This window comes from Sebastes umbrosus, chromosome 11 (genome assembly GCF_015220745.1).
Source record: "Sebastes umbrosus isolate fSebUmb1 chromosome 11, fSebUmb1.pri, whole genome shotgun sequence".
NCBI lineage: Eukaryota > Metazoa > Chordata > Actinopteri > Perciformes > Sebastidae > Sebastes > Sebastes umbrosus.
Window position 1 is genome coordinate 5491022 of NC_051279.1, and position 19915 is coordinate 5510936.

General features: G+C 40.3%; 2 protein-coding genes across 7 annotated transcripts in view; one reads left to right on the forward strand and one right to left on the reverse strand.

The window, feature by feature from the left end:
• LOC119496645 (raftlin-like) overlaps nt 1-4037 on the reverse strand; it is a 128881-nt gene extending 124844 nt beyond the window's left edge. For both annotated transcript variants that reach the window (XR_005208756.1, XM_037784099.1), the window contains exon 1: nt 3468-4037. The gene's annotated coding sequence lies outside the window, so the exon portion shown is untranslated. The remainder of the gene's footprint in view (nt 1-3467) is intronic.
• The window catches only part of LOC119496646 (cysteine-rich venom protein), a 146835-nt gene extending 128100 nt beyond the window's left edge, over nt 1-18735 (forward strand). For 3 of the 5 annotated variants that reach the window (XM_037784103.1, XM_037784100.1, XM_037784104.1), the window contains 8 exons: nt 13353-13416; nt 14164-14167; nt 14434-14534; nt 16511-16601; nt 16962-17104; nt 17643-17731; nt 17902-17984; nt 18117-18735. In XM_037784103.1, the coding sequence (XP_037640031.1) occupies nt 13357-13416; nt 14164-14167; nt 14434-14534; nt 16511-16601; nt 16962-17104; nt 17643-17731; nt 17902-17984; nt 18117-18253 (708 nt within the window). In that variant the 5' untranslated portion in view covers nt 13353-13356 and the 3' untranslated portion in view covers nt 18254-18735. Of the gene's footprint in view, nt 1-12657; nt 13077-13352; nt 13417-14163; nt 14168-14433; nt 14535-16510; nt 16602-16961; nt 17105-17642; nt 17732-17901; nt 17985-18116 lie in introns of those variants that run through there. The other 2 variants (XM_037784101.1, XM_037784102.1) reach the window with 2 other exon arrangements.
• The last annotated feature ends 1180 nt before the right edge of the window (nt 18736-19915 follow it).

A 19915-nucleotide genomic window follows, 5' to 3' on the forward strand; every position in this document is an offset into this window, starting at 1 on the left:
GAGCACAGACCTCCGCCAAGGTGCCCGAATACGATTGCCCCCCCTCTCTGTGCAGCTTGCGGCATCATCCACGTGTATTTGTGTTTATGTTGAGATCAGCTGAGCAGTGTAAAACACTTCATTCAAACTGGACAGAAACAAAATAAAACTCACCTATACCGTCGTTGTTACTCTTTCCAACAATCACCAAGTGTGCTTTGGTCGAACCCAACTGTGATTTCACCGAGTTTAATGTGAAAAATGCATGTGTTATACTCAGAGGTCTTAATGTTCTGACTAATAATGGATTGTTCATTGTGCCACACCCCACCCCTCCAAAAAATTTCGTTCAAATCTATCGCAGACTTTTGGAGTAATCCTGCAAACCAACAAACCGACGCCAGTGAAAACATAACCTCCTTCCTAAGCCTTCGGCGTTGGCGGAAGTAACAACAAAGGCTTGTCATCTACTGGCAATGGAAAAAGAGTCTATCGCCTATTTTAGCGTGTTTTCCCCTGTTTAAAACACCTGCATACGTGCTACTTTTTGTGGAAAAAGGGATATTAGAAGGGTCTTCCTGGTGAACTGAGGGGCTAGCTAAAATGACAAAGAAGAAAAGTTGATGTTCTTATTAATGACCTTTAACTGATCCATAAAGCATTAATACATGATTGAGTGACTATTTAAACTCATTATAAAGGGAGCCTTATTAGAAAGTGGTACCTAATTTTTCAATGCCGAGAGTACCGTAAGTGAAATTCCATTCTCCCCCATTGCATTGGGTAGGCGGCATATACAGTATCTCACATACAGATATCTCAAACCTGAGCAAATACAACACAAACTGTCCTGATGGCAGCAGATAAATAGAGGCAAGTGAGCAAATGTAGTTTTTTTTTTGTGAGGTAATGTCCTCTTCACCTTTTGCCCTGTGAAATGATTCCCTTTTCGACGTCACGTTGTCGTGCAGCGAAGCCCAAACCACAATCACTTCCACATTTCCAGCTGCAGAGCCGCCATATGGGCTTTCTATAAAGTGTTTTCCTCTGTGTGTGTGTGTGTGTGTGTCTGTACTGTATGTGCTCATGTCATGTGTATGTTGCAGCATGTATGCATGCTCACGTGTGATACTGCATGTGTTCATCGCATGTTACACGTATTCCCTACACTTACCCTTTGATATACACACTTGACATACAGCGCAAGGCTGTTTTTTTCCCCTGTGCATGTGTGCGTTTATGTGTACAGCGTGTGCATTTACAGCGTGCTTTGGTCATAAATGAATCATAAATGTGTGTGGGGGTGTGTGAATTTGTGTATATCATGTTTCAGTGTTTGTATGTGCGGTGCTGCCCGTATGCTGTTTGCCTTTCAGGTGATTTGTTTCGGTAATGTTTCTGGATGTGTGTGTATCTATGTATGTTTTCCATGCATGTGTGCTTGTGTGTGTACCAATTTGAGTTTTAGACCTTCAGAGTGAGGGCATTTCTTTTTTAAAGTGGGGACATTTTGGCCGATCCTGCACTTCTTCAAAGGCCTGTTTGAGGATTCAGACTTGGTTAAAAGGTTCAGGTTAGATTTAGGTTTAGGTTAGGGTTAGGGTTAGGGTTAGGGTTGTGCTGGTTAGGGTGACGGAGGAGATCCGGTCAACAAAGAGAAAGACGTGACGAAACCTCAAACGCTCCGGTTTGCACCGACCTGTGGGCGGTGTTTGGTTTTGATTTGACTGTTTTCAACATGGTGACAAACTTTCTCATTTCACAGCTAAACAGAACTCTTCTTCTTTCTGAAAACTAGGGCTGTCAAAGTTAACGAGATAATAACACCTTAACGCAAATGTGTTTTAACACCACTAATTTCTTTAACACTCTAATGCAACTTTTTTAGGTTCAGTTTTAAAGCTAGAGTTAAAATACTGTTATCATATGAAACTAGAAAACCTAAATATACTGCAATAATAAATATATACATACATTTGCATAAAGCAAGCATATTTGTCCACTCCCATGTCGATAAGAGTATTAAATACTTGACAAATCTCCCTTTAAGGTACATTTGGAACATAAAAAATGTGCGATTAATTTGCGATTAATCGCGATTAACTATGGACAATCACGCAATTAATCGCAACTAAACATTTGAATCGATTGACATCCCTACTGAAAACATTTGAGGCGAGAAAGAGACATGAAATCTTGATCCATAGTTGATCAGCGCTGCCTAGTTTGACTGATCGGGAGTTTTGCAAGCCTCCTGCCTTGCGATGAACAGACCTCATTTGCATAAAGTTGAGGTCGAGTAATGATTATGTAAAATTCAGATTCTGGTCAGCCAACTCGTCGTATCTGTTCCAACGCGCGTCCGTAGAGAATGAATAGGATCCATCAACGTCACATACATCAACAGATTTGGTGTACCTCCACCATCCACCACAAGGGGTTAGGGAATGCATTATGTCAGTGAGCGTCCTCACAAAGATAGAAGTACAGGGATGTGTGTGTGTACGTGCGTGTGCATGTGTGTGTGTGTGTGAGACAGACTGAGACAGAGGCAACTCCTGACCCACCAACACTGTAGAGTTAACACAGCCCGACGCTCCACAGCTCACCAGCTGGAACTAATTAACAGCAGTTCAGTCAGACTGAGCTCTCTCACTCACTTTCTCTCTCACACACACACACACACACACACTTCCCCCGGCTTTTCCTCTCTCTCATGCCCTGGTCTTCCTCCTCCCTGACACATCCCCCCGCCCTTCCTTCACCTCCTGCCATCGCTCAACTTGTTTTTCCCTTTAAACCTCATCCTCTCCTACACACACGCACGCACGCTCGGATGAACTCATGTACCGGAGCACACATAGTCTAAGCATGTAAACATCCACTTGTACAGACAGACACGGCTATATAAAAGCATGCATGCTGCACACAACACACACAGGGAAACCCATACTTTTACCCCTCATCTGTACAGTACAGTAGCTCACAAATCACACACTCCCCCTTGTCTCTCTCCCCTCGCTAGTGGGAGCGGCGTGATACTGTAAGCCGGACACATCTTGAAACACTGTCAGGGTCTATGATTGGATCCAGGTAGACATTTTTTGGCATTCTCAGCCCCACTCTGTACCATCCATCACGCATGTGACTTCAAAACAACCAGACCTATTGATGTGCATGATGAATGGCCAGAGTGCGTGCGTGCTTGCGAGCATGTGAATGTGCAAACACGTGCGTGTGCGTGTGTGTGGTAGCAGTGGATTTGGAGCTTGTTGTTGAACACGCTGCTCCGAAGCCAAACTTGTGGCTTGCGGCGTCGCCTCTAATGAATCGACTCTCTGTGGTAAACAATTGCCACCATGCAAGTCCAAGTTTACAGTGGCTGCTGTCCAGGGAATCAGGCGGCGTGAGCGCAGTCGGTCGCACATCTGTTCTAGAAGTTCAAATTCACACGCACACATCTTACACAAACAGGGAGCAAAACATACCTGTTTCACAAAAATCTCGTTGAAAAGTTCACTGCTCGGACGCGAAGGCGGCAACTGGACCGGAGCTTCCAGCAGAGAAACACATTCTACTTGGAAGGAAGGATGGAGGGTTCAGATCCTGTCCTGACGAGCTGACGGAGGTTGCCGTGGAGCTGGCTGGCTTAGAGGAAACACAATCCTCCGGCAGGCAACAGAGAAACCAGAGCGTCTCAGCAGCAGCTCCAGCGGTTTTCTTCGTCTTCCCCCCTCGCCACCTAACGGAGCTCAAACACACTTGTAAGCTCGGTGTGTTTAGGTCATGCTCAAAGTATGCCTGTGTACCGATGTTCTGCAAGCTCAGGGAAACCACATCCTGTCACATATTTACCTCCCTCCCCTGTCTCTCCCTCCCTTTTCTCTCTTTTCTATCTGTCTATGTGGTCTCTCTCTCTCTCTCTCTGTCTCTTTTCCTGTCTTTCTCTTGCTTCCCTGTGATTGTCTGAGCGCTCTGACCCAGCGTCTGTTCAGCACAGCCTCCCTGCCTCTCTGCCTCTCTCTCTCCAGCAGCCGCACCAGTTCCACTCGGCTGACTGAAGAATCCATCTGAGGAGAGGAGGAGGGGGGGAGAAAAGAGGGGAGTGAGAGAGGAAGGAGGGGTGACAGAGGGGAGGTGAGGAGGGGGCTTCGCTGGGAAATACCAGAGTTAGAGAGAGAGGGGGGAGAGGAAGGGTGGTGGTGTTGTTTAGGGAGTGAAGGACTAAAGAAAGATGGGTGGACAGAAATACAAATCAATAGTTTGTTTGAGAGAGGGATGGAGAGAAGTAGAAAGAAAGCAGTAAAATATTGTGCCACATAGTCAATACACACAGAAAGTCATATGTGCACGCTGTGGGAATGGCTGTTTTTGGGAGCTGGTGATGAGTTTGACTAAAGAAGGGTAAGGGGTACACATAGGATGGTTGTTTTGTTGAATACAGATGTGTGTGTGTGATCCTCAGTACCTCAGTCCTCTGTAGTGGTAATGCATATTTAATACGTCCGGGTCAGGACCCCGTATAGCTCTGTATTTATTATTTAAGCCAGTTTATGTGAGGGACCACCACTCTGGTGAAACACCAGATTTCTGTTACATAAACTATGATTTCCACTAGAACAAGTACTACTACTACTACTACTTGAACAACACCAACAACAGCAGAGATCCATGTTGGCACAGAGTATCCTCGCTTGAGGCAAACACGCATCACTGCTGACATCAGGGGAGAAGTTTCCGTCACTGTCTCTCCGTACCATTAACTCTCTGCAACGCTTAAAAGTCTATTGATGGATGCAGTAAATGACTGTACGTTTGACCCTGGATGGATGTTTTGTGCTGACTGTGTTGTACAGAATTTGATGACTGTTTTGACTGTTGACTATTGGTGCCTTCAAATGGGGTTGTGTTTACCGCGTTCAAGAGAAGATATAAATGCCCCCCTCTTGTGGTATTCACGACCTCCTAAGTTCACGAGTTGTGTTTGTTGACGTTGTCAGAAATGGTGGAGGCCATCAATGTTAATTTTTCGAAGTGAATATATTGTAATTTTAGTCGTGTATTGTTTTTATTTGTAATTTTATATCTTTCTGAGGAAAATGTTGATATTCCCAACGACCTCATCTTTCTCCTCTGTCATTATGCCTTTGCATTTCCTGCATTACGTTACCCGCTTGCTAGCTTTCTAAATTGTTCCTCTGTGGCTACTAGACGCCGACAGTAATGTTAATATTTCCGTTGCTTAGCAGCAGTGTTCTTCACAACTTAACCACTTGAACGCCAAGCATATCCTGTACACGACTTCCCATGTTGTAAACATGAGCTCACGAGTTTGATTTGACGGCACCATATTTCTCAGTTTTCAAGGTAACTCAAAGCGGCTAAAAACAAATGAATACTAGCAATGGATCACATGACTACATGTATGTGAAAGGAATCGTTCATTATGAGAATTATCACCCAAGTCTGCAGTCCCCCTCACCTCTACAGAGCGTATTTTGGGGTTTTACGGCCCACAACTTCACTGTTCAATGTATCCTCATACAACAAAACTACTCGGTTAGGTTTAGGGAAAAGATCGTGGTTTGGGTTAAAATAAAAGTAGCGTGACTTAAGTACGGAAGTTACGTGACAAATAATTCAACATTGACTTCTGGTTTCACACGAGACACAAACAGCGGTCTCCCGGGTGAAGTCCTGTGTTTTTAGACCCACCCATCCACCTGACCACCTCCCCCTTACGTGGACTTTGTCTTTCTTAATACTACGTCACCTGTCCTAGCTCACCATTATTGGGATCACATATGAATTGACTAAGTGGGTACCTTTCATTTTGGATAAACAAAGTTAGCAACTAGTTAGTGAACATAGTGGAAATTTCTTGCATGTTTGTACGACAGTATTTAACTGAATGAAGTTAGCGTTAGCGAATACTGACTGCAACATGTCCAGTTTGAATCTAATCTCGCTGTAGACTCTTTTCATGCATAAATTATTGACAAGGACGAGAGATAGACAGTTTGTTTTGTTTTGATCATGATTGTTCCATTGCAGCAGGAGGTGGCCAGGTCACTGATTCAGAACAGGTGCTGAATGGGCATCTTTTACAATGAGGACTATGTTAACAGGCCTTGGTAGCTATGGAGAAGAGGTCTGTTTACACAGCAGTACACAGCTGTTCACAGAAAAGTATGTTTTTCAGCCATGCAATCAGCATCTGTCTGTCAGACCACAACTTTGGTCCAGTCTGAAATATCTCGACAGCTGCTGGATGGATTGCCGTGACATTCTGTACAGCCGTTTGTGATCCCCAGTAAATCACCCCTAATAATTTTGGTGATCCCCAGAATCTTCATTTTTGTAGCGTATTAGGGGTCGTCCGTTCCCATGTTGCATCTTTTGCATGCAAAATCCATTATTTTAAATGGAGACGAGCGACAAGCACACTCAAATCTGAGTCTCAAATCAGCAACGGCGTTGCGGCGCAGAAATGGAAGAATCTCCAACTTTTTTTAATGCAGCGAGCACACCACTGGTCATGTGACAAGAATTTACCAATCACCTTCACAGGACTTGCTTCATCCTGTCCGTCCAAGGAAGTCACAACATCCAGTGGTTAAAAGAAGTTGAACCGCAACATCATCATCATCATCGTCATCGCAGCGTTCAGGTTTTGGTTGCTTAGTAACAGCAAATGCAACAGGAGCGTAACCTCCCAAACACCTTGTATAAAAGGATGAAAGTGGCACGGCTGGCGTTTTCCACGCGTTTTTAGACACGTGAATATTTTTGTTTATGACTAATAATTTCCAAAACTGATGACATTCCTATCAATCTCAGACATGTTATGTTTAGTCCTAATTATCATATGTTAGCATGCTAACAATGCTAAACTAAGATGAAGAACATGCTAAGCAGTATACCTGCTAAACACAAGCATATTGGCACTGTCACTGTGATGCATTTACCTATTGTCTTTGATTTATAATTATAATTAAAAAAAAACGTATCACAATGTTAAGAAATCCTTTAAACAATTCTTTTTTTTTTAGATATACTGTGATTTATTTAACAAACAAACAAACAAACAAACAGAATGTGAGTGAAAGCATTTCCTCCTTGAATGTGGTAAATATCTGCAGAGTGTGAACTTGAACAATGATGCTTGTCAGAGCTGATAATGGAGCACAGCTGAATAACAAGAGAGACAAAGGGGTGACTTGCTTTTTGATGAGTTGCCATAATTACTGGTGAAGAGCTCCACGTACTGTGATTAGACTTACTGGTCTTACACAATATGCTCATGACATTGGGCTCTTCTCCAAAGTCATTTTTTTTTAGCCTAATGGGGGGATTCACTCGCTCATTTTCCAGGGTTGTAGCTGCCTGTTCAGGGAGAGCCCTCAATGTGTCGCTCAGATGTCGCGACGTGAATCTCCAGGCCGCAAATTAATGATACACCTCTTATAAGCGGTTTCCTTCTTCTGTTTGCTGTCACATCAGGAGCCCCATTAGACTTTAATCAGCCTTCCTGAGCGGAAACTGCCAACATGTATCTAGATCTGGGTAATGTGCGTCTGATTTTTGGAAGGGCATATTTCAGCATTAGACCACCTTGAAAACATGAAAACGGTTCAGTGCTGGAAGGGAAAAGGGGTCGTTCTGGCAAATCGTATCTTTGAAACACCTGTGGAGAGACCTGAGGTTGGAATTATACAACAGAAGAAAGGGAGATTGTTAACGTTGGGGGGGAAGCTTGACTGCTTTTGGATCCTTTTAGATAGAGCGAAATTAAACAGATGCCGAAATGCTGAAGCCGTCCTGGAGCTGAGGCTTGAATGACACTAATGATCACCACAGTGTGATTGCCAACATGCTGTAATTTTGGATAGTAGCTTAAAAGAAACATGCCAAAAAGTGAAAAGCATACACACAAGGTAAGATGACATTTACATGATGTCATTGTCAAATCTTGCACTTCAACGGGCTCATTGTTTAGGTCCAAATTTGGTGTGTTTAATGTTCTGTAACTTGGTGGAAACTTGACCCTGGTGTTGGTAAAACGGACATAAAGCACACAATGCTGAGTGTCCCGCTGTGGGACAACTGAAATGGGACAAATAATGTGAGCCGAGTTGTAAAGATGGGCAGCCAAGCCTAGTGTTCGTACAAGCTGGCGTTGGTGGAACCATCGGTCTTACATGAGTGGCCGAGGACTTAGACAGACAGCTGATTGGACGGGAGTGTGAGTGGAACAAAACGCATCCCTAGATGAGGCTCCTCGTCCTGTTGTACAATAATAACATTGTTCAATCACGGCATCTATTATGTTATCATACAAGGAGCACAGTTGTGTTCTGTCATTGGACCTCAGCTGCTTCCACAGCTCCTCTGTGACTAGAGATGTGACAGTGCCCCCCAGTGGTTAAGGTGGATATTTGGAAGACTTTGTGTATGTGTAGCTGATGCTGCTGATGTAAACGTTATAGTTATGTGACACTGACGGTAATGAAGCAAAATGACAGTTATTGATACGTATACGCCTGAATGAATGAGAAAGTAGTTTTGAACAAAGCTCAAGTAGATTTCTGAGCTAAAATCTTAAATCTCAAAGTTTGTTTGTAAGACATAGTGTTCGTTTGCATTGAAAGTATAAAGCTACAAAAGCTACTCTATAATTTTAGTGCTTGAAATGTATAAGTGCACTTTTTAATAGAACCTGTCGGCTGTATAGACTCTCTGGCAGTGTGCATACATTCAGCAGTAGTTTTCCTTTTTATTCTAATGATTAGATACCTGAGTTAAGCAGCAGGGGCGAACAAGAACAGATTCCCAACAAAAGACTTCAACCTTTCTTGCATAATTTCAACAGAGCCACGCTGCATTAGGCTGTCAGTGTTCTGCCCGGGGAGTCCGCCTGTAGCTGCACTCAGGGCTTTTCTAGCACTCTGGTCTGTAATGGCTACTATTACTTTAAATGGTGGGCCTTCATTATTACTTCATGGGAAGAGTTTTTGTTCCGAGAAAACCATATCCGAATGTATACAGTGCCATTGGTACATAAAGCGCTACACCCATGATATCCATCATCGCAGACATTTAACACTGTTGACAGCGGAGAGCAAACAGACAGTGGTTTACATTTTGTATTGTACTGGTACTGGTTTACAGTTTATATGAAGCTGGGTTCACACACATTGTAGCTTTATCTGATATATATCTATATATATATATATATATATTAATTTTTAGCCACGTTAGATTTGTGCCTCTGGAGACGGCAATGTCCATCTGTTTATCTTTCGGTCGGTCAGTCCAACTCTGGCCCAGACTGAAATATCTCATATCCAGGGCTGTCAAAGTTAACACGGTAATACCGAGTTAACGCAAATTTGTTTTAACGGCACTAATTTCTTTAACACGTTAACGCAATAGATCTTTCAGAGGGTGTAGCAGGCTCAGTTTTAAAGTTAGAGTGAAGATAATGGCATCATATGAAACTAAAAAACCTAAAAAAAAAAACACGGAGGCTAAGTAACGCTCCAAACTTACGCTAAAATTTGGCGACGAAAGACTTATTGATATTTTCAAAGGGGTCCCTTGACCTCTGACCTCAAGATATGTGAATGAAAATGGGTTCTATGGGTACCCACAAGTCTCCCCTTTACAGACATGCCCACTTTATGATAATCACATGCAGTTTGGGGCAAGTCATAGTCAAGTCAGCACTATGACACACTGACAGCTGTTGTTGCCTGTTGGGCTGCAGTTTGCCATGTTACAGGACACTTTTACACATTGGTGAAAATGATATATAAAAAAAAATGTTTTTCAAAGGAATCTCTATATAAAAACATGACAGAACCAGACACATGATTCCAAGAGTAAGTAATACTCCACAAAGCAGGCTCAAGAAAAGCTTGTTTTTGACCACTGAGACTGTGTGACTCCAGCTGCCCATTGTACTGTATAACACACAACACAATTATGCATTAAGCAAAGAGGCGATAGCAGCATAATGCTTATTGTGCATTAAGACACATAATCAAGAGTCAACAGAGAGGAATGTGAACATGCAAGATCGCTCCAAAGATAAAATTCTGCTTTGTTCACACAGTTTCATACAATCAGCAGTCCAAGGCATTTTTTTTATTTATTTCTACAGACAAACTACATAATTATCCCTTATGCTTCCTTAGAATATAATATAATAAAATGAATAAATGCTAATACTGCATGCAAGTGGATTATGATCCCCGTATTTAGAGTGACGATCTGTGAGATTATCTTGTTAATATCTTCAGTGCTCTTTGCTCTCCCTGTGTGGCCTACAGTGATGTCTTTATTCCTCATGTTGTAATTTGTTTTTTATTAACTATCACTCATCATGAAAATTAACTACTTTCATTTCTATTTTGTTTCCAAAAATGTCTTTTAAATCTGCTGCTACAAGAGTTAAAACAGCAGTAATTGATTTGGAACTACCTGTAAACACAGCATTGACATATTATCACCATATCATTTTGTTGTGGCTAACGTGTTAGCAAATATCTACACATCCAGCTGACGCGGAACAACATTAGCATGCATTTGGAGTTAAAGATTTCTGGCCTCCTGAAGCATGTAAGTCTAATATTCATTCTCTTGTAAGATCTGGCTGTTGTGCAGATACATGTTCCATTTTGTTCACCAGCAAGTCGTTAACGTCATTTGAAGTACAATGTACAGTAGTTTTGGAAACGAGGTCGATGAGAGCAAGAGTGAACCAAAACAGTAAAGTTGCCGGTCGAAAACCCAAAACAATGAGCTGAAAGACGCTAAATTGTTGTATATAAAATTATATGAAAATGTTGATGAGTGCATCTTTTTGCCAAGAAAGACTTAACAATTTAAAAGTTTTCAGAACTTGGCTTAATGTTTTTGTTTTTCAGTTTAGCACCAGAAAAAAATAAAGAGTCATTTATTTTCATAAAAGTTATGTTTAATATTTCCTATTAAATTATAATTTTTTATTTCCGTCCAGTGCATTATTGTGAACGCAATATCTCAGGAACGCCTGGAGGTAATTTCTTCAACTTTGGCACAAACGTCCACTTGGATTCAAGGATGAGCTGATTTGGTTTTGGTGGTCAAAGGTCACTGTGACCTCCTGAAACGTGTTTAGCCATAACTCAAAAATTCGTATGCTTATTATGACAATTTCACACAAATATACAACAGGATATAATTAAGAAATTATGACATTTTAGACGGACATGGATGTAAACAGCAACTTCACTGGTTGGTTGGGGCATTCAACCAACCAGTGAAGGTTGGTCTTGTTTTTAACCAGTCGTATTTTTAAAATGACCTTTACAAAGTTAGTAACAAGTCCTAGATTTCATTTTTCTTTTTGATTAACCTTTATTTAAACTCAAAAATTCACTGAGGTTGCCCTCATTCACACACCAGTGACGTTAAGTGACCGACAAGTCAAATGCAAAACACACAACAAATGCAAGATAAAAACAGAGAAAATCATGTAAACGTGATAACACAAGATAAAAACAGGGAAAGTCACATAAAACACATGATAAAAAAAGAGATTCAATTCACCTAAAACAGTTGCACAGTGATATACAGTGGTTTGTTGTGATCGTGGGTTTGAATTGTGCATTGGTTGGAAGAGTGTCGATCTTTAAAGTGGGTTGAAGGTTAATATATAGGTTAATATAACATTTAAGATATGTTATCTCATATTTCACCTCTGAGCTTGTGCTGCTCTCCGCATCTTTCTGTAGAAGCAAACAGGCAAAAGCCAAAACACACACAGACCTCTGCGAAAACAAAACAAAAATTAAAGCTGCAAGCAGCGATGAACAGGCCCTCGCACCTTCCCGCACGTCGGGGTTACTGGCAGGACATCGGTCGACACACCCGTACATTTCAGTGACCATCGGACACTGCACGCACAAGTTAGACGTTATTTCCTGTTTGGATTGAGTAGCACAGGAAATTACATATTTTTTCACCACTTCCTGTGTCCACTATAGAGAATATGCACTAATGTAAATTCTCCACCTAGCCACGTCAACGCCGTTTGAAAAAACCTCACGATTTGAACAACTTTTCATCACAAAGGTCTTTAGATTGTACTGGCCAAATCTGAAGTTGATCGGGTTAAATCTGTAGGAGGAATTTGTTAAAGTACAGAGCCTGGAAATGGCAAAAAAAACTAAAATAACACGTTAAATTCAAAATGGCCAACTTCCTGTTGGGTTTACGGTATACCTCCAAGAGGCTTTTTTGTACGTCTCAACATGTTATGCATATCTGCCAAATTTCATACGAAACCACAATGAGGGGCTCAATTTTAGCAATTTTTTAGGGGGTGCTGTCGAGCAATTTTGTCACATCCGAGCAATAGACCCAGAAAATATCAAAATTTTTCACCAGTCCTGATACATGTGCCAAATTTGCTCTGTTTCCGAGCACCTTTAGCCCCTCAAAAATGCAATTACTTTGTCCTTAAAATAATAATAAGAAGAAGAAACGGACCAATTTCAATAGGGCCCTCGCCGACCTTCGGTCAGTGCACAGGCCCTCAAAAATGTGAACAAGTTATGAAGCATGTTGCGGTCTCTCCGTCACATTGGTCAGAATCACCTTTCTGATGTGCTGCATTTTGTGCCAAAGCAAGCAAAGGGTGCGTCTTCAGCCCAAATGAGCTATATGTTTTTAATCCATTTACAAACGGGACCACACGGATCTATCTTGTAATCTCCTAATGCTCCTTTTCTTTACCTTGTGTGCCTTTCCATTCTACCCTACTGTATGCTGTGTCAACCTGAGCCAATGCATCAGAAAGTCACTACACCCTTGGACTTAACAGTTCCCTGTTTACTCTCTGTCAGTTGCACTCTTTTAAAGAAAATGCCTCTTCTGTTCATTCGTGATAGACTTGTTTTTGTCCAGTAGCCATTGTGTCAAGCCCTGGATACTCCTGCATCATTAGCAGCCGTAGGGGAATGTGCTATATATATCTTAAGAGTTGGGTCTATAAAAGGAGAGAGAGGGAAGAGCCAACTCACCTCCACCTCCTGAAGACCCATGAGCAGGTATGCTTCTCACTTCAGAGGTTTTCCTAAACATATTTTCTGCATTTTAAAAAATATCTTTTGATAATACAAATAAATTAATTTAAGAAAATTATCCAGTCTTTTTCATCTTTTTAATCAACATTCAATTTCTTAAAAATAAGAATGCAGTTATTCTAATAATAGCACTGGAATAATATGCCATAATATCATATAACATATCTTAATGTCTTTTTTCAGTAATCTTACTGTGGTTTTAATCTTCACTGTACATCGGCATCTTCCTTTTTTGTCCAGGAAAATGTTTGCATTTCTGATTTGCATCTTGACGCTGCAGCAGGTGCACTCTGCCTGCGTTGTGGTGAGTAGCAGAGTTAAGAAGTTTTTTAATATTATAGGAAGTCGTAATACAAATACGTTACATCCATAGGCTGGAAAGTGAGTTTACTCAAGTACAGTACTTGTACGTACGTTTTGAAGTACTAATACTGCACTGGGGTACTTTGATTTTGTGAGACTTTAGTATATTATAGGCAGAAATATTGAGTATTTAACTGTTGCTTCATTGAGTACTTTGCAGAATAAGGTTTTAAATGCAAACTAAATTGTGACTGAATAAAACTTGATCCATTGTGAGTCCAATCTAAGTCTGGGCAATTTGAACTTCTGTTAATATCATTATATTTGTTATATTATGGAAAATTACATTTTTAAATAGTTTTTATTGATTTAATCACTTTTGGGGAGCAAATTAACTCTCTAATGGTTTTGTAGTGTTCATTTAAACAACACCAGAGTTATGTATTCACATTTTTTTTCACACTTTTCCAAAGAAAAATATCTTATAGCCAACAGTGTGTGTAACAGGAACAACGTACAGTATGTAACACTGTGAAATAAACTTCTTTTACAGTTTATTTACTTAAGTAAAGTATAATTTCCAGTGCTTGGTTTTGCTCTTAATGGAGTGTATTTACATTGTGATGCAAATACTTCAAAAAAAAAGGATTTGATTATTATTCACTCCCCTGATGTCCTGATAAGAACTAATCTTACATTTCTTTGCCTTTTCAAATGTACCTGTCTGCTCTCCACGGTGTGTCCACAGCAAGGTAAATACAATGTTAACTGTACTTTTATCTTCCAGCATCAACTCTGAAACCACGCCAGTAAGTCTCCCACTAAGATTATGGGATTTGGTACAATCCTCTCAGTGTGTTCTTTTGTTATGTCGAGCCATTTCAGAGTAATTAAACCAGGATATGTTTGTGAGTCACAGTGTAGATATTAAGCCACCAGAGTAAATATCAGGCTGTATTTTATCTTTAATCTGTTGTTTACCCATTGATTCTAAGTGTGTGTATCTGTGTGTGTGCAGACATTTGCACAGAAAACAAAACGGTGCAGGCTGAGATCATCGACCATCACAATGCCTTCAGGAGAGCGGTTCAGCCTACTGCTTCGGACATGCTGATAATGGTCAGTCCTGCTTTGTACTCGCACAATGAACGTGGCTCAGGTAATGTTTGCTAATAATTCTCAACATTTGTTTTCCCTCGCTTGTGGGGAGGAAATAAAAGAAAGAAACAATAAAGTGGGTGAGGTCTTCTGTACGACGCCTGAAAATCATAAAAGTCTTGAGCAGCTTTTCAAAATCAGGGTTGAATAGTTTGATGATAAAGAGCTGACTCAACTTCTCAAGTATTCTGATGCAGCGCACTTCCCCTGATAGTTAAAGGTGCAGTGTGTGGGATTTTAGCGGCATCTAGTGGTGAGGTTGCAGATTGCAACCAAATGAAACTTCTCCCGTGTGCCGAGCGTGTAAGGCAAGTTTATTTATACAGAACATTTTATCAATAAGGCAATTCAAAGGGCTTTACGTAAAACATCAAAAGCATCGAGACAAAGTGCAAAATAAACACATTATAAAAGGGCATTTAAATACAATCAGTCATTAAAAGTCCAAGAGAGTAGAATATAAAGCAAGCCAAAGTAGAATAAAGACAGGAATAAAATACAAGAATAGAAGTTAAAGTGCAGTGGAAGAAATTATTTAATAAAAGGCAGCAGCAAACAGAAAAGTCTTCAGCCTTGATTTAATAGAAGTGAGAGTTGCAGCTGACCTGAAGTTTTTTGGGAGTTTGTTCCAGATATATGGAGCATAAAAACTGAATGCTGCTTCTTTATGTGTAGTTAGTAAGTTTACTCCTGCAGGTGGGGGATGCTTGGTATTTCCTCAACAGATCTCAACATGGAGATGGCCGCGTCACAAACTTTCTCATTTCACCGCTAAACAGTACACTACAAGATGCTTTTGAAAACATTTGAGGTGAGAAATAGGCGTTAACGTAACATAATATTGATTCATATTTGATCAGCGCTGCCTAGTTTGACCATTTGATTGGAGTTCACGAGTGATTGACAGCTGCTCAGAGACAACAAGACTCCAGCTCGGCTCTGATTGGTTGTTTTCCTCCGGTCTGTGAAATCTTGCAGATGCCATTAGGAGCACCGGAGGACACAGAGGCATATGATTTGTTTTAGATTACCTGTCTCATGCACTACTTTCGGGATATTGTGACAGTTTTATAAAAATAACTATTTTTAATCACATTTGCTCCAATTCTACCCACTGCTGCTTTAATTGGTTTGAGTAATTTTTAAGAAAAATAATAAAAAATTCTCTTATTCCAGCTTCTTAAATGTGAATATTTTCTGGTTTCTTTCCTCCTCTATGACAGTAAACTGAATATCTTTGAGTTGTGGACAAAACAAGACATTTGAGGACGTCATCTTGAGATTTAGGAAACACTGATTGACATTTTTCACCATTTTCTGACATTTAATAGACCAAACAACTAATCGATTAATCGAGAAAATATTAAACAGATTAATCAACAATGAAAATAATCGTTGGTGGAAGCCCTATAGAAAAATATGATCACTCTAAAATGTCATTTTTATGTTTATTACAGTTACAGACAGAATAATGTCTTGTAATCTATTCAATAGGGAGCCAAGACCAACCAATACAAATGCATTGTACTGTACGCAGCTGAAAATGTGTCAGTCAACAGGAGAATAAAAATGTTTTGTTTCCTTTCCAAAAGAGTTGGATGTCTGGAGGTGTAAGGTTTCTGCACAAGAGGAAAAAAAAAAGGGAAAAATCTCATGTTTATATTGGAACTCAGGTTTGGCTTTGGGCTGTATGAAAAGCACACCAGCTGGTCTCAAAGGGGAAGCCCGCTTCAATCACAACCTTTTTCATATTTTAAAGGTTACTTACAGTGGAACATATTTTGGAAATTTCATCAGTCTTTCAAATCACAAATGATCCCATTTTCAAAACCAATATCTTGCGAGATATTGTATTTTTTTCTGCATTGTGGTTGTGGGTGTTTTAAAATGAAACTCTTGATTTGTTACGTTATTTGTTCTCTTTTTCTTTTATATAGAGCTATAGTGAGGAGGTAGCAGCCAGTGCTCAGGCCTGGGTTGACAAGTGTATTCTGGCTCATGGATCACCCAGCACCCGCATGCTCGACGGTATATCTGTCTTCCTTTATTCTTCCTCTCTCTTTTTAACCTTGTTCCACATAACGCCAGGATCTTAGAATAGCACATCAGAGGTGCATTTGATGTAAAGGTTTCCTGTGAACTGACTGACCTTGTGATTGATTGTCAGAGTCACAGTGAACATTATCTTATCTCCAGTCTTAATACCTTCTCTTAATAACAAATTACACGTGGTAGGATATATTATCATTAAGGAGATTATCATCAATAGGCGTTTTAATGTACCCTGTTTTATCTAAATAACTTAATCTACTGGGACATGGAAATAAAACTGTGTGTTTGCAGACGCCCATTAATCAGTGCTGCCATGTGTTTCTCACCAACGAGCAGGATATGAATTAGGTGAGAATCTGTTCTATTCATCCTCACCTACCTTGTGGAAGGACGTCGTCAATGCCTGGCACAGCGAGGTTTCACGCTACCTGTATCCCAAAGGCTCCAGGAACGGCCAAGAGACTGGTCATTACACACAGGTAACACCCAGCTGTTGCCAGGGTAACAGTAATGTGTTGACAAAGATACAGTATAATACAGTAATGTTGCTGCTTTGTTATTGGATGGTCACTTTTAATTAAAGCGTCTGTAATCAATATTTATTTTATTAACAATGGATCAGATATAATGCAATAGTGATTTACCTACGGAGAATTATCACCTGACTCTGCAGTTTCCTTTATTGTTTTTGGTTCACTCTCACTGATCTCATAGCGTTGTTTTCATCCGCAGCAGGCAGCTGTTTTCTGTGAAACAACCTTGAGACAAAAAAAGAGAATTTAGCAGCTAAAGATCCAGACATTTCCCCTCAGGAGTTGGTAGAGACCAAAAGCAGAGCTAAAAGGAGACTATTAGAATATAGGACTTACATTACCATATATACATAACCATAGACTGTATATATAGATGGACGACATGTCTTCACTTCCTATTTATATCTTTTAGCAAAGACAAATGGACTGTACTTTCACTACAAGTAAACCTACACAACAATTTCATTTTTATTTTTGTCGTCAGGTGATCTGGAACAGCTCCTACAAAGTTGGCTGCGGAGTGACATTGTGCCCTAACAACGTCTATTTCTATGGCTGTCATTATTACCGAGCGTATGTGACCCTCATTCACCCTCCGCACCCATAAAACTCATTTCTGGGAGAGCTTATCGGTGGTGGGGGGAAAAAATTAAATATGGAACGGTCTATATATTTAATCAGAAGTTAGTTCTGAGACAAGCAAAGTTGTGTAAAAACTGACAAGTTTCTAATTTATTCCACAGAGGAAACTTCAAGGGATGGCCACCTTATAAGCTCGGATCCCCGTGTGCTTCCTGTCCCGATCACTGTGAAGACAAACTCTGCAGTAAGTAACAGATATGACATAAACAAACTGTTAATTCTTTGTATGGCAAATATACTGTGTATTACAAGGAATATTGTCTACTGAGGTAGAAAAAAAAGACAAGGTGATAACCTCTTCATTGTTTTATTTCAGCCAATCCCTGTCCTTATATAAACAAATTCATCAACTGTCCAGCAATGAAAGACACGACTGGATGCGGCAATAAGTATGTGTATGGCTGGTGTCCTGCTTCATGCAAATGCACAGATGAAATCATTCCAATATATTGAAGATAAGTCTGCAAATTGTAAACTGTTCAGACTTTTTACAACTTTGTTGTTTCTCTGTCTATGAAGCAAGCAGCTACTGTAACTGTAATCAATTTCCTGTAAGCTTATAATAATATAACCATGACACAAGCAAAGAACATGTATCTGGGAAACATGTGGTTTAGTGCTGATTATCTTAAGTTAAAGGGATGTTTTGGGAGTGTTTTAGAATATTAATCTCGAATCAAAACCTTCATCGGAGATTTGTGAAATATTCCCAGTGTTGGATGCACATCATGTTGGATTTAACCTGCAGGAGCAGCAGGATGTCATATACTGTATTTAGGAGGGGATGCATCCCACTCAGTGTTATGAATTGTAGAAATGTATCAATACAAGCAGGAAATACAGTTTTACTGTTATTCCACCCAAAACCCAAGATAATATAAATCAGAAATGTTAATTCTACACATAATCAGACAATAAAGACTTTATAACATGAATGTGAAGTCAAGTCAATTTTATTTATACAGTCTAATATCACAAATTTGCCTCATGGGGCTTTACAATCTGCACAGGAAATGACATCCTCTGTCTTTTATGACTAAAGAAAAAAAACAACACCAACTTTTAACCGGGTAAAAAAGAAGAAACCTCAAGAAGAGCAACAGAGGAGGAATCCCTCTCTCAGGACAGACACATGTGCACTAGATGTACAGAGTAACAACATCATGAAAACACAACATAGCATGACTAAATTGATACATATAATGTAAATATATATGAAAAGATGGATCCAGAAGGATATCGAGCCCCTTTCCAGGTGTCGCCAGACAGATGGAGCCTGAGCGACACAACATGTAACCTAGAACAGTGCTTTTCAACGTAGGGCCCCCCAGGGGTCCTTGAGAGGGTTGCAGGGGGTCCCCAGCAAAAAGGGGAATCATTTATTTTTCATTATAATTCCATCCTTAAGTAACATAATGACAGAATGTATGACTATTTCGGTCACACACACTCTCTGTAATAAAACATCTGAAAGCAAAAATCCTATCAGATGGGGGACGCTGGGACAAAATCTTTTGTACTGTCCGTCGTCAAATTTTTGTGAGTTTAGAAGGTCCTTGATGTGAAAAGGTTTGGGAACCACCGACCTAGAAAGCGGACATGCTACACAAACAGACAAGAAGCAATCTCAAGCACATCGTTCACAGAGATAGGAGACAAACAAACATACAAAGAAAGAGACAATATTAGCCTTGTTACTGTACATACATGCTAATAAAGCGTATTGACTTAAATTTTAATCGAGGAGAGGCTGAATCTTCTGGAGGACAGAGCTGTGGAATGAGGCACCGGCAGTCAACAGAGGCAGAGAGAGGTCCTGAGACGCCCGACGGTCCAGCACAGAGAAGCCTGACTTAAAAGAGAGTAAAATAAAAAGAGAGGGAGGGAGGGGGATAGAGAGAGACAGACAGAGAGAGGCACACAGCAGTGCTTGTGGGACACAAACAACGCAGGTTTAAAGTTAATATTATTCTTGTTGGGACATTGAGACTGAGACCTGCCAGCGGGATAATAAAGGGATAAGTAACTAATTGAAAGTTAAGGCAAAGAGATGAGTTTTGAGCTCAGATTTAAAGGCCTCAACAGAAACAGACTGTCTGATGTCCGTAGGGGGGT